General features: G+C 39.1%; 2 protein-coding genes across 2 annotated transcripts in view; both read right to left on the bottom strand.

The window, feature by feature from the left end:
* Positions 1 to 450: 450 nt before the first annotated feature.
* On the bottom strand, positions 451 to 2,062 carry rassf10b (Ras association domain family member 10b). The gene has a single exon (XM_030726297.1). It carries the CDS (start codon positions 1,945 to 1,947, stop codon positions 619 to 621), a length of 1,329 nt encoding a protein of 442 aa, XP_030582157.1. The 5' UTR covers positions 1,948 to 2,062; the 3' UTR covers positions 451 to 618.
* A 3,195-nt stretch (positions 2,063 to 5,257) lies between these two features.
* The window catches only part of tead1b (TEA domain family member 1b), a 38,799-nt gene continuing 28,537 nt past the window's right edge, over positions 5,258 to 15,519 (bottom strand). The window contains 5 exon segments of the mRNA XM_030721471.1: positions 5,258 to 7,496; positions 10,994 to 11,146; positions 11,252 to 11,392; positions 13,836 to 14,009; positions 15,341 to 15,465. Of these exon segments, the coding sequence (XP_030577331.1) occupies positions 7,383 to 7,496; positions 10,994 to 11,146; positions 11,252 to 11,392; positions 13,836 to 14,009; positions 15,341 to 15,465 (707 nt within the window). The 3' untranslated portion in view covers positions 5,258 to 7,382.

A 15,519-nucleotide genomic window follows, 5' to 3' on the forward strand; every position in this document is an offset into this window, starting at 1 on the left:
GTCTGTGTGTGAAATGTCACCGACGGTCTGAGAGGAAAAGGTCGGCTCTGCTCAGTGAGTTGTCAGGATGTAGATCAGACCTCCCGCTTGAACTTTGTGCCTCTGTTTTGACTACAGATATTATTACAACTGACTGATTCACTGAAAGGGCTTTTTCTTTCTCTTGGAGTCTGTGTCACACTGAAAGCCGAGATGATGTTTTTAATACATCTGCAGAAGAACTTTGTGTTTTCGGGGCTGCAGAAATCTGCTGCTACCACACACACTTTAATTCATCTCACATCACTGCTGTTTTAAGTGGCAGAAAATGGGCTTCCATAGACTTCAAACACTTAAGGGTTATAGTTTTTTATTTCTTTTTTTTTTTAACAGAAATGAAAAGATTTGCTGTTTGCTTGGTGATCTAAACACTTTTTATGACAACAAAAAATAACTTTAGCTCTTAAACAAGATTAAGAAAGTGTCCCAAAAAATAAGAATATGGATGTATGGAATGTGGAAAAAATCCAGCCAGCCATGTGGAAATGTCATACCTAATTGTTTATGACAGATTACTTATGATCCCTGAGACTGCAGGAATCAGGGACACACAGATAAGCCACATTCCCAAGTAAAATCTTAAACTAGAGATTCCCACACAGGGAGGCTGTCTGAATCCTGACTGTGCAAAGAACTTAAGCCAGTGTCTGAATCGTCGTCGTTCACAATCTGAGTTTTTGACAAACCCCTGGCTTGCACCACCCACCCACTTTCCCCCTCCAAAGTGCTCATCATCCCCGTCTTAACGTCTGCCCCATGGTTAGATCTCTTCTTATTGCCTGTCCCTTCCTCTATGTCCAAAGTGTTCACTTTCTCCAGCAAATCCCTTATCTCCCTCTCCCTCTCCCCGCAAATCTGCTCGGTCAGCTCTAAATCGCTCCTAATAGCTTCTAAATCCGTGTTGAGGCGCAGACCGATGTATAAACTGGCATTTAGCTGCGTTTTGATCCTCTCTTCTTCCAAAAGCTGCTCGTTTTCTGATGTTTCTACCTCGGTGTTGGGAAGGAATGGCGAGCCATCTCCGGGCTCTAAATCGCTGCGTTGCAGCTCGTCTTTCCTCCGCTCCATCCAGCGTTGGTTCAGCTCATCCTGGATCTCCGCTGTGATGATGTCTATAAGGGCTTCCTGCTCCCACAGCTCATCCTGTAGTCTAACCACCTCCTCACAGTACCGGACATACTTTTCAAGCTTGGCCGAAGTGTCAGTGGAAGACAGGCTTTCCATTTCATGGCTGGAAGCCGCAGTGGCATCCACCAAGTACGTGTTCTGCACGTAATTGGCCCCGTGCCTTTTAATTCTGTCAAAATGCACCTTTGCCTCGTACTTTTCGATCTCTGCGTCCAGCTCTGTAATCCTCTGAATCTGCTGCCGGATTGTATGATCCTGAGAAACCACAGAGTGAACCAAAGTTTCCATCTTCTCTGCACAGGACGCGTCCCTGTGCGTTGCCTTCGCTCTCTTCTTATTGATCTTCTCCAACTTTCTGAAAGCTTTCCTAACTATCCGACGTTGTTTCTCAGGTGAGACCCAGCGCACGGCAGACCGTGCGGTTCCCTTCATATTACAGGGACTCTGTTTGCTGAGCACCACGCGCGCCTCTGCGCTCCGGGCTCCGTGGTTCTCCAAAGACGCCTCGCTTCTCACCAGCACAAACTTAACGTTCCTCTGCTCCTCTCCCCAAGCAAGCCAAAGCCGTAAAATCCTAGTTTTGTTTGGCAAAATCCTCTCGCATCCTCTCCATTTCTCCACGATGCAATAGGACTGTGCTGCGCAAAGGCCTTGCTGGGAGTTTTGGTCTTCAAGAAGCACTTTGACAACATCTGCGCAAGTCGTGCGCTTTGACAAGCCGAGGACGAGCTTTTCCTCCCGGCAGACCCACACTGATATCTTACTCTCCTCCGACTCCATTTCACATTTCTGCTAAACTGTATCTCTTATAAACAAAAGTAGATTTAAGGATTTAAATCCGCTTGTCTGAAGGAAAGCTCTTCAGTGTCCATACTCACTTCCAGTGCGTGCGCGCTGCGTCTTAGTTGCACTGGGGACTGGAGGTGGCTCCGTGTCTCCTCTTGCAGACGTTCCTGGGGCCCAGTTAGGAAAACATTTCGCGCGCAGTTATCCCGAGTCCTGACTGCGACTGCTGTGATCACATGACCACCAGGAAGTCATCCAAAACAACTTCATGTGCGCTTTTTTTGTTGAGATGACCTCCACCTGGAGCCATGGTGATTTTAGTAATAACGACCAGCTTTTAATCCTTTGATTTCCTGTGGCAACTTGGAAGTTCATTGTGTTATAATGGTTATTGTATCCACACCGCATATTAACAATTCAAACTGTCAAATAGGACTATATATATAGGCAATATTAAAGAAGCGAGTAGCTTATATTGCCTCATTATTGCCAAGTTCGTAGAAGAAGATAGATTGTATATTTTTATTGTTAATTACTTGATATTTCAGCTCTGGTTCAATATTAAGGATATGTTGCTGTTAACCTTTTATGTAGTTCCAGTTAAACAGTTAAAATAAAAATGCAAAATATAGAGGAGCTGAAAAAAATAACGTTTTCTAACTGCCTTTAACAGATTGAGGGTTGTAAGAAGTAGGTCCAATCAAACTACGACCTTGTGCACAGTGCACCTGTGTTGTGTGGCATCTGACAGATCGATAGTTTACTTGCAGGTTTTCTGAAGTCTTTTTCAAGCATTAAATTTCATTCTTTAAATGGTGAATTCCCACTTCTTCTGTGCTCAGTATTTCCAGTATCTTACTTCTGATTATAGTCATTCTTCATCTGACACAGCTGCACATCATAATTCTGTGAACTGCAAAATATCGCAGGTCAAAGTAATGAATAACTGTTATACAAACTGAGACAAAAAGATAAAAGTCAGCTAAACAGACACACAAATGCCCCTTCCTGTATAGTTCAGAGATGAGTGGACTGTCATCTGCTTCTGATGGATCACACTTTGCATTCAGTGATCTGAATGTTCAGGGTCACTTTGCTCTTGTTGATATGATTGAGGGGGGCACAAATATTGGCGACTTGAGGTGCTTTGCTTGAATTCATAGTGTTGACCCTCTTGGCTTTTACTAGATTATGTTTATTCTTCTCATTCATTGCTTTCAAGTGTTAGCCTTGCTCAATCTTGAACTCAGGTACTTTGCAAAGCAAGAGAATAAATGAGTATTCAGCTACGCCGCCAGGAGATTTCTGACAGATGTATTTGCCTCGGTCTCTGCTGGGTTGTCAGTACTGAAGATTAAAGAAGCTTTACTGTCAATGTAGAAAAAAAAAAATATGACACTTCAATCAGCAGCAGTGCAATATAAACAGTAAAATATACAATAGCATGGAAAAATATATCAATTGTGTACCCTAACAGCATATGTCTGGTCTTGATGGATTAGGATTTTTGACTGGTAGTCAGTGAAGCTTCAACTCTCCACATTACACTGCAAAGTCATGTGCACATTTATCAGCATGCAGTTCCCCAAATTAGTTCCAGCCTACATACAGGGACAGACAAGCATTCAGATAACTGCAAAATACTAACATCCTAAATATTCTGGCTTTATTAGCACAGAAAGTGTAAAGCATCTACATGCTGCTAAGAATATTCATTTTCTTGACTCATGGGCACCAAGCAGAGTACTCACAACTTAACTCACTTTTAAAAAAAATATGTATTTTAGTAACATTATATAGGCCAGTTTACTCAAGCAGTGTCTTTCTAACTGTGAGGTCCCCACAATAGAGGTAGGCCCAGATGACCGGGGGGAAATATGGAGTGGAAATTGCATGAATAAAAAAATGAAACACACTTTACTGATGCTACTGTGCTGACCATTATTTCACTGACATCCAGCTTGGATCTTTTGTTAATTGTTATTGACTTAAAGAATTTGTGGGGAATGAGGCTAAACTGTTACTAGCTTCTGACACAGGCATGGAGGAAATAGCTTGAGAACCTCTGATTTAAAGGCTGAACTGAAAACACAAAAATTTCAATGAATTTCCTTTCATCAAACAGTGTCTCCCTCTGGTGGTGATGTCTGCTACTACAGTGATGCACATTAAATCATGTTCCATCACATGTGAAACAGGGACAGTTTAAAAGAGACAGCAAGTGACAGGCTCCATCTACTGCTGACGTGAGGCTTTTGCAGTCAAGCGGTTTAAAACAGAAGCTGCCGCAGGCTCATCCACACAGCACTGATCAAGCGACAAAGATAAAAGGAAGCAACATTTTTCAGATTTATTTAACTTCAATATTGTGTACATACAAAGTATCTAGAAAGCTACAAAATATCTATTGTCAAGAAGGCATCATAATGTTACGGAGCAAAGACAAGACCATATGCAGAACACAAACAGAGCAGAGCTTCTTTTCTCTCCTTTGCTCCAACACTTTACTGTGATGGATGTGAAGAGACCGCACATCTGTACCAAGAAAAGCTAAGATATAATTTTATACAAAGCACCTTTTTACAAAGGGAGGGGGAAAAAAAATCTGCACACAAAACTCAAATGCATGAATGACACAGTTCATAAATTTATATGATGAGCTATGATAAGAATCACTTTAAAGCCACCGTCTGAAACGGTCAAAACAGAAAAGGTACCAGTACCTACTCTTAGCGAAAGCTGATATGCTTGTAAGCCACGATTCCTTGACTTAGTTTCTGTATGCGTGTGTCCACTTCCTGTTCAAATGGTCCACCAGACATTCATGCCATCAAAAGGCGTCAGTCCTGCTGTTTTAGTGTTAAAATGTAAAAATGTACCAGCAGTGCAGCAGTAACATCATTACCATCTTACTGGGCTTGCAATATACAGAGTGCCATCACAAAACCAAGTACAACTGTATACAAGTACAATAAGAAAACAGGAACATCTAACTATGTAATCAATAAATGTGAACAGATACACAGGGTAAACATAAGAAAAACAAGTCCACAGTGTCCACAGGACTGTGGCAAAAATACTGAATGATTTAACTTTATCTGCATCCACAAGAGACATTGTCTGCAATTATTTAGAGCTTTCTTGATTAAACTACATTAGATGAATATAATTTCTGTAAGAAATAGTAAATGTTTGAGTAAGTATGGTCCTTACAATGAAAGTATACAGATTTAAACACATAAAACGATCTTAAGTTTCATCTTAGAGTTTGTACTGTAGAATTAATATTAAATAAACATTCACCTTTTTTTTTTTTTGTTCTAATGGATAAAAGCTCGTGTCGGTCCCTGCCTTGTAGACATCACAGCTGTGACATTGAGAAAGTCTTGTGTAGCCATGGGAAAGAAGAAACCATGATGATTCCAAAAAAAACCCCAAAACAAACGAAAACACTTGAACCTGCAAGTGTGCACGAAGCAGACAGCTTCAGTGTTTTTCAGTTGACATCCTGCATGCAGTCAGCGGCCGTTCAATCTCAGACAAAGTCTTTAACCTCAAGCGAAGAAACAGTTGGAGAAATCAATTTACAATGCAATAAAAATGAATATCATTTATTTTTTTCGTCTTAGTAACCATGTTCCCCTGCTGTCATTACAGTCCTTTGAAAGGCAATGCGGTGATTTGTTTCACTTATGTCTCATTTTGTTTTGTTTTTTTTGGTCTATCAACGTTAATTTTTTAATTTCTGTTTGATCGTTTTGTTGAAGCTGGAAAATCTGAACCAAAGGCACTTCCTTGCTACCATGCAGGGCACAACAATAATTGACTGTATCTCTGTATTTTTGGTCTTCTGCGACAGGAAAGGCAGTCAGTCTTTTTATAGTACACTCTTAGAAAAGAGAAAAAAAAAAGCTGATATTTTAGGAACATATACAGTTAGAGGAAAAATAAACTGTTTCTGAGCTTAGATTTGCAAATGTACTGCAACATGAGTGTACTGCCTCTTTAAAAACAACAAAAACTGTATTTCTAGGAGTGTACCAATTTTGTGTATGATTGCTCAGATGTAAAGATGCACCAAATAATAGATCTGTAAGTTATTTCTGCCCATTTCATCCACAAAACTAATTTTAGAGTTAGAAAACAGGGTAGATATAGGGTAATGTTAGAGTATACTCTAAGGCACTGTACACTTATGCTTTGGCAGGTTGAATTGTGATTTTTTTTTTCTTTTTTTAAACAATGCAAACACAATGTAGAGATCACAGTTTTAGTGGCATCTTTTGGAGTTCACATACAGCTTGTACGTACGTGTTTAAGGCTCGGCAATTAGTGTAGGCCACAGAAACATGTGAACATAGTGTGACCACAAAGGCAGCAACACTCTGGCTTAGAGTTATCACACGGCGATCCCAGAGGGGGAAGAAGTCTTTCAGGAGGGGAGTGGGGCAAGGCCACAGCATGCTGGATGAGGCGTGCTGTCTACAAGTGATTTGTAGTGTCAAGATAAGTTAAATTGTTGTTTTAAAACCACAGAATTAACAGAACAAAAGCAAACATCACTAAGGCAAGCACAGGAAAGGGGGAAAAAGTGCTTTTGGACCAGATAAGAGTCCGATTAGAGTAATTTTAGCAGTACTTTCACCTAAAAAAAAAAATTCTCCTGCCCATTGTCAGACAAAACGATTTGTTTGCAGCACTGAAATGCTTAGCACGCGGTAAGACTTCCTACATTTACAGAGCGGATGCAGGCAAAAATATTTGTAGTGTTTTCACAGTGCATTCATTGTGTAGTTGGTGTCTAAGACTTGGAGTGCTTCAACAGGGATAAATATTACTGAAAGCTCAGTTGTTGGTTTGCTTTTCTTTTTTTTTAAAGAAATAGTAATTTCGCATCATTCACAACCACTTGCTTTCAGCTACTGTACATATAGTGTTGTTCTGTTTCTTTGGAAAGTTTATTGGCTGTGTGTGCATGTCTGTATATCTACAGTATGTATGCTCACAGATTATGAAGTACAGACATACAAAACACCCTCAAACATATTACACAGACCACACCAGGCTGCTGATAGAAAAAAGGCCCGCGTCCTTTTTTTTTTTTTCCTTAGTCCACATAACAAAGCAGAAGAATACGACACACATTTTCATTTACCAAATGTATCCAGTAAATTTTTTTTTAAGGATGGCCACATTTATATCCGACAAAGACCAACATATTTAAAATTCCCATATTCAAACATTAAAACAACTGTACCGCAATTCACAGCTGCAGTCAAATAACAAACACTTATATTAAAACAGATTTATAACAACGGACTCCACCCGACCTTGACCAAAGAGCATTGTAGGTATGACTTTCATGTAGAGGCACTGCCACTTTGTTTTGAGGTTGGTAAGTCTATGAAAAGGAGGCGCTCTAAGCCGTTTCATTCCTTTACCAGTCTGTAGATATGATGCTGCGCGCCATGTTCACTGTTTGAAACTTCAAACACGCACGCCATACATAGCAGCGTCTCCTGGGTGTCCCTATTTGTCACCACCTGCAAGAGAAAACAGTTACTTTAGAGGACAGAAGCACTGCACTCTGGAAATTAAAGGGAGAAATGAATGCTGCAAAGGAGGTTTGCTAAGTTGGAAGATGTGGAAGACAGATAAATGTATTTTTCTTGTCAGTATTAAAGTTGTGTGTCCACGTAGTTAAATCTTCAGTTTTGGTTTAAAATGAGCTGCGAGTGCCACATTTTCACTAATTATTTTATTTACAGCATGCTTTAAGTGCAATATAGATTCTCGGCTGGGGGAAATATGTTTATCTGTGTAGCTTGTTTAGCTGTACCTTACTAACATCAGGACTGAAGCCCAGCTGTAAAGTTACAGCGGTACTGTGCACCACACTGTCAGTGGAATGTGCATGTATTCATTTGACAATGCAGAAAAATGTATAAATGTTTTTATACTTGACTGTAATCCGCTGACAAGTCTCTTTCAGACTGCTGTAATTGCAGCTACTTGAACAGAGAACACACAACAAGAATTCATTTCACTTTGATCTGCCAGCAAACTAAAGCGATTTCCACATCTCCTCTATTAGCCTATGGGATAACATTTAATGTTTAAATGTATCCAGTTTAAAGTTTCAGAGACAGAAACAGCAGCACTGAGAGCGTACTCAGCATTAAAATAATTAACTCAAAGTAACGCTCTCTGCGCCAAATCCCAAGTTTAAAGCTTTTCTGCAGCATTAATTTTCTGTTTTATTTGCAACAGTGATGTAATTGACTGTATTATGTTATTTATAGATTTTTAAACAACCACATCAAAAGACATATCCAGCAGCCATGCAAGAGATGTTACCCCGTATCATGAGAGCCAAATTATCGCCCTGCATCAAGCAAAGAGCAACTAATGAGACGGCTGAAACTTCTCAAACTGAGTCTAAAGCATTATTAAAACCTGGAAGGATGGTGATGAAGAATCATCCCTGAGGAAGAAATGTGGCCAGAAAAAAAAAAAATAAAATCCTGTATGATTGTAATCAGAGATCACTTAAGATGTTTGGTGAAATATTAAAAAATAAAATAAACAAACACCAGAACTCACAGCTACAGCCCCCTCCATAATAACTGCAACAAAGACAGAATTTTTGTACTTTTGCCTCCAAACTCCACCATAGTTCTGCATGAACTGCTTAAGAATTACAGCCATTTTCATACACAGTCCCCCATTTTCACAGGTTCAAAAATAATGGGACCATTGAATGACAAGCAGTTTCGTGGCCAGGTGAGGCCTGCTCCCTTATTACTTTGTGGCAAATGAAGCAGACATAACATCTGAAGTTGACTCAAAGTTTTGAATTTGTATTTTATAACTGTTCACTGTAATTTTAATGTAATTTTAAACATGAGACCAAAGAGAGAGAGCAAAAACTTTAGAAGTGGCCAAATCAACAATCTGGTGCATTGTTAAAAAAAAAAAAAAAAGTAAATGTACTGGCCAGCTCAGCGACACCAAAGCACCTGACAGTTGGCAACTAGCATGATCACAGAATTATTTCTCTGTTAAAAAAAAAAACAACTTCACAACATCTAACTAAAACAGGAACACTGGAGGAGGCAGGAGTACCACTATCAATGTCTAAAAGATCTAAAAGTGCCTGCACAGTTCAGGAAAAACTCTTTGGAGAGATGAAACCAGGGTTGAGAAAAGTATGGAGGAGAGAAACAGCTCATTATCTGAAGCATACCACATCATTCGTCTAACATGGTGGGGGCAGTGTTATGGCATGGGCATGAATGGCTGCCAGTGGAACTGGGTCACCGGTGGTTACTGATGATGTGACCGCTAATAGAAGCAGCAGGATGAACTGTGATGTGTACGGGGCTATTCTCTGCTCAGATTCAGACAGATGCTGCAAAACTGGTTGGACAGAGTGTCACAGTGTGGGTGGATAACAACCCAAAGCAAGCTGCAACAGCAGCCCAAGAGTTTCTTAAAGGAAAGAAATGGGATATTCTTCAATGGTCAAGTCAGTTGCCTGATCTCAGCCCAGCAGAGCTGCTTTTCAGTTACTGAAGACAAATCTGAGACCCACAACCAAGCAGCAACTAAAGGCGGGCTCAAATTGTGAAGAGTGGTTCCGTGAATGACATTTTTACACATGGATTGGATCACCACAGAGTCCAGATCTTAACCCCATAGAGAGTCTTTCTGCATATGCTGGAGAAGACTACACAGCGTCCCGACTCTCCCATCATCAAAACAAGATCTGGGCTAAGAATAAGCTTTGCACAAGGCGGTGAATGTGTGCCATCCAATATTTGAGTGTGTGACTTTCTTTTTGACCAGGAAGTGTACGTTAGAGCATCGTTATCATTATCACACAAAAACTATCAAATGACAAATAATCAGTCATAAAGTGTTTTTGGTAACACTAAAGCAGAGTCTGTGCTTCAAAATAGAAAATTTGTAAAAGTCTGTAAAACTGGCTAACAAACAATGTTTTATTTCCATCTTATTATATAGAAAACTGTGTATAACTGGTGTTGAAACGTATGGACCTTTGGACACCTCGGCGCATAAATACCAGCTTCTGAAAGAGAATTAATTTATGTCTCTACTACTTTATCTACTCTTGGACCTTGATTCCAGATATCAACTCTTCTTAGAAGATAAACACGTTATTTAAAAGGGAATGTGCACAGTAGAATTTCTTAATGTCTAATAGCATAAATGGAAATACCAATGAGAATCAACAAAAAAAAAAAAAAAAACTGAGCACAACATCCACCCATGCATTGATCTGCACAAGTCAAAATGGAACAAGAAAGCAACAAACCCTGTGTTTTAGGAAGAAATTGTCAAAATCTAGTGCAACTACCATCTTCACTATATTAGTAGATTTACTTTGCATTCACACTTGGCACGGAATTTGCACAATGGAAAAATATGAAAAATGAAAACAATATCAGGAAAGGCAGATTTCTATTCAGCAAGAAGCAGGAGAGGACAATGTGCTTAGAAAATTACACACTGAATATTTGAATCCTCTCATGCTTCATATACTTCTTAATTATTTCTAAGTGCGCAGCAGTTAATATGATATAAATTTAAGACGACACATGAACTTATTTAAAGATTAACACAACATTAAGATGTTGTGGGGGGGGGGGGCTGGCTGTCATTGTGCTTCCACACACCCCCGGCTGGGGGTAAGGATCTGTGTCAGTCTTTTTATTTATTTTTGCTTTCTCTGTAGTGGTGAATGACACTTTAAGACCCCATGTGATGGCCAATAACAGGGTTTCCTGCCCTCTCTTATCCTCCCTTTCCCCCTGCAGATAATGAGGGTCCTCACACTGTGTTTCATCCTCTGTGGAATGAGAGGAATGTGAATCCAGTCAGAGGAACACATCTCAAGGCCCGGCAACACCCCCGAGGTTTTTTAAAGCCAGCTGGAGAAACCAGTACATCCTGACAGCAAAGAAATAAAACACTCCCAGAGAAACCATGGCCCAACTCAGGTCAGTGAGACACTTACCAATAAGATAGTGAAGTTCTCCAGCACACTGTTCATCATATACTTCTCTGGCAGATGTTTTAGCTTATGGATAAAGTTGATCATGTATTCACACATGGGAGATCGACTTATCCGGTAGACAAAACGTCCATTTTCAAAGCGTGCATATTCAGTCTGAAGGGAAGGAAGAAAAAGCAGTGTACATGAGAAATGTTATAGAAAAGTACAGTAAATGTCCTGATTGTAATTCACATTTTAGCCTTTTCTCTGAGTTCATACCTCAACTTTCTCCACAACCTGCTTGCCAAAGGAGCAAACTTTTGTTGAACATGTGATGGTCATGTTCTCTGGACTCTCGTACTGACTGGTGACGCCATAGAAAGATCCGGTATCATCTTGAATGTTGCAGTTTAAGTCAGCCTGAGGCAGAGAAAAGAAATACAAACACTGGGCATCAATGAACTTTTTCATTTTGTTACGTGCCCATTTACAGAAATGATTTGAAACGAGAGCGATAAATAGTGTTTAATGTTTGTTTGCTAATGAAATTAAATGCTTATAATAATAACTGTAGCGGCAGCAAGTATTAAAGGTTGCTGCTTTTTCATAAAATAAAACAAATCCTTGCATGCATGAATACAGAAAGACACTTAATAAGTGAGAAAAAAAATAAGGCAGAGAAGCTGCATTTTGTGTTTATTTGGGTGTTTTACATAACAAGTTTCAAACTTGGCTACCATATTTATATTCCAGTCAATTATTGAGAAAAAGAGCAAATAAAAACATTTAATGTATCCAAAATCTTAAAAAAAAAAAAAATAGTGCCATTTAATTACATTTTAATGCTGAAAACTGAAAATTTGGGGGTTTAAAAAATATATACTATCAAAAATAAAATAAAACACACCCATATAACATGAATAAAGATGGTGGGCATGAAGTTGTAAAACGTCCCTTTAAAGGAAAAACTATGCATTAGTGACAAATGTTTCTAAATTATTTCAAAGCAAGTTTTGGCATTTCTGCAAAAGTACTAACTTTAACTATAATAGAGATGTGGCTCAAGGTCCTTTTGAGTGTCCCCAATGCATACCAATTCTAAATAGGTTGCTAATACTAAACATAATAAAGTACGCATTTTCACTGATTCAGTGCCAAAATAAAAAGCACTGTTCTCCACAATGGCACGCACATAAGAAATGGAAGCATTATTATGAGGTGGATAAAATAACTACTTATAACACTGGAAACAAAAATAGAACAACACATTTTAAATATGTTGAGTCTGGATTAAGAGCACAGTTGCTCTTCTAACTCTTCAGCAGTTGAAAGTGGCTTACAATTCAACAATTACACATTCTTTTTATATACCACTTTCAGCAGTTACAGAGAAACAGAAAGCTCTTGGTATTTTTCGCCATTGTGGAATCTCAACATGCACATTTGATTGACTGAAACCATAATGTCTTATCTCTCCTTCTTACCTCTGATACACTAGAAAATAAGCAGTGGGGACAAACATCTGTGCTTTAGCTCCATTTTTGCTCTCAACCACAATTGAGAGAAATATTTGGGTCCTTTGTTGTCAGATGATCCAATGTGTTCACCAGCTGCTTACTTGGTTTATCATCACAAACAAATCCTTTATATTGTACATCCATCATTTTCCTTCTGCTTTTTAAATTCAAGGTCATAGTTTGCAGCCAATTTGGATTCATCACTTAACATAACATGCTTGCCTTTGGACTGTTGGAAGAAGTGAGAGAACCCAAAGAGAACCCACGCAAGCATGGGGAGAACATGCAAACTCCACACAGAAAGACCCCCCAGCCTGCCGGTGAATTCAAACCCAGGACCTTCTTGCTGTGACGCAACAATGCTAGCCACTGCACCACATGCTGCCTTTTGTATTTGACACTTAAATAAAAATGACAATTCTTTAAGTTTTACTGGCAGTAACATTACCATGCAAAGATATTAATCTTCTTTAGATTATAAAATAATCTAATTATGCACCATAACTGCATACTATAGATGTATGCAGTGAGTATGTCATGTTTTGTAAAACAGTACACATGTGTCTGATCAGAGTTGCTGAGGCTATCCATGCACATCCCATATCAAATTAGAAGATCTCAGCCACATCTAAATAAGCATGTTAATGTGCCCATATTGGAAGAGAGATTCTAAAGAGGATTAAATGAAGTTACGTTAAAAGACTGATTTACAAGGTTGAACGGGTCTGCTCCTGGAGGGCAGCCTCTCTGTGCCCTGCACATCCTGTTCATTATGGACACAAAAAAGGGGAGACATCCTCCTACAACATTCTCCTCCTTCATTAAGCAAAGCAGTTATACATTCATTATTGTGCAGATTCTGCCTTTCATTTGAAATTTAAATTTGTCGGTCACTTCAAAAGGAATTTGAGGGGACTTGGTCCAAGTGCATACGGTCCTACTTTGTTTGCTGCCGCTAGTTAGCATTTTGCATCAGGGAGGAAATGCATGCAATGTTTAAACAGCCATTAGGAGTGCAACCAGGTCACTCCATTGTTTGGAGATATTACACTGAATTAGTGGGTGCTTTGATCAAAAGCTCTCCTGCTATGCAAGTCCAAATATATCAGAGTGCATTCTGCAAACATTGAGAGCAATCTTCTCTGTGTAGACTGATTACATCCAATCACTAAGCACGAACCGGAACACACTGTTACTAAACAGGATTGTTTGATCAAACATTTCACAATGCGCAAAAGGTTACTACAAAATTAATACTTATGTATGAAGAGGCTAATCAAGCTGCAACAAAGCAATTTTATCAGACACTCATCTACTCATCAACATGGCTTATAAATTACACTCACCCAGAATTTTATGAGGAAGAAGGAATTCTGGGGGCCTTTTCCATACAGCTCCTTCAGTCCTCCTTTCTTTTCTGGGAATTTATCGTAAATCTGACGAATGTCCACCGACTCCAGCAGGGCGTCACTGTAGGAATGATTTGTCTGCCCGATATGTACAAACAGGTGCTTGTTGTACTGAAGGAGTAAAATCAAAAAAAAAATATTAGAGGCGTATACTTGAATTAAAAAAAAAAAAAGTGAAGCTATTTAAAGTCACATTTTTCTTTGCAGTTTGAATTTAAAAGAAGCTTACATAAAATTCCATCAAACTTATGTGTAATAGAACTGTATATCAATATTCAGACAGTCATCAGCACATAGGGGTTTACTGAGGCAAAATAAGCCAGATCTGATGTGACAGTCCTGAAGTAATCACTGTAATAAGCAAATGGTAGCCAGGATTAGACTCATAGCACATTATGATGAAAAATAACCCTCTGCAACATCGCTTTTTATTTGTCAGTCTGAATAGTTTCAAGCAACTTTCCTGTTTTATTATATACAAATTAGGTAATAACATTTTTGTTTCACTAACACCCAAAAAGATCAGATCCCCTCATTTGTATTAAACAAAGTCGGGAACGGCAGACTGCTTCAGCCAAAGTCTGGAAACTCAAATTCTGATGGCAAAAGTGAGCAAAACTCATTTATTTTCTCAAAAGCTTTTTAGTAGACAAGCTTACCATCTTTGCTTACATGAAAATCTCTAAATATTTCTGCATCATAGATAACTACAATCAAATTAAAATGATAATATAAAACAAAAGGCGAGTGCTTTGTCAGTTTTTTTTGTAGGGGGTGGGGAGGTTGATCTGTTCTATTTCTTAAATTTTTTTAATTTGGTTTTGCGATGTGGATAAAAATCGGGGTCGGTTAAACCTCAAGCCCATGATAGAAAGCCCAAAGCAGTTAAAAGAGAAGCAGCAAATCACAGAAAAACATTTTATTTTCAAAGGTTTGTTGCCCTCTTTGTGACCGTCTGAAACTGTCACGTGGTGCTGCACTTCAATGTAAAAGCTCACAGAACAACCTCTCCAGCACACTCTTAGTGCAAATGCAATGTTTTCAAGCCTAGGGCTGCATCTGCATTTAAGATGGAAGGAAGGAAGGAAGGATGCTATGTAATCATCAATACAAAAATTTCACACTAAAATGAAAAACATTGACCTGCTAAAGCTATCAAAAATTATGAGTCTTCTCTTGTTGAATTTCAGAGCATACATACAGATTTCTTTAAAGGAACTGATTGATATGCAGTCATTCATTATTTCTGTAGGTCTCCATGCCGTGTATCACTACAGGCCAGCTTTCGCCCCTCTCAGCTTGTTTTGGCCTCCTCTCAGCTGACTCTCTGCCTGGGAAAATGTCCCAGTGTATTCATAGAGGAAAGGACTAGACGATAAGAGGTGGGAATGAACACCATGAGATAGTAACATTTCATGCTTTGGTATAATGCTTTCACTCACAGAGTCTGGGTCTCTCTGCTGCTCTAGGAAAGCAGAGAACTCCACCAGTCTGAGTTTAGATGTACCGATGGAGCGGCCCTGCCATGCTGGCGCCGTGGGTGCTGGAGCTGCTGTGGGCTCAAAACCTGCAGAAACACCAGAACAACAAAATATTCATCCTTTCTGTGTTATGTGTTAAG

This window comes from Archocentrus centrarchus, chromosome 3 (assembly GCF_007364275.1).
Source record: "Archocentrus centrarchus isolate MPI-CPG fArcCen1 chromosome 3, fArcCen1, whole genome shotgun sequence".
Lineage (NCBI taxonomy): Eukaryota > Metazoa > Chordata > Actinopteri > Cichliformes > Cichlidae > Archocentrus > Archocentrus centrarchus.

Excerpts from the sequence above, each read along its gene's own strand:
- rassf10b (XM_030726297.1), bottom strand. The coding sequence starts at position 1,947 with ATGGAGTCGGAGGAGAGTAAGATATCAGTGTGGGTCTGCCGGGAGGAA.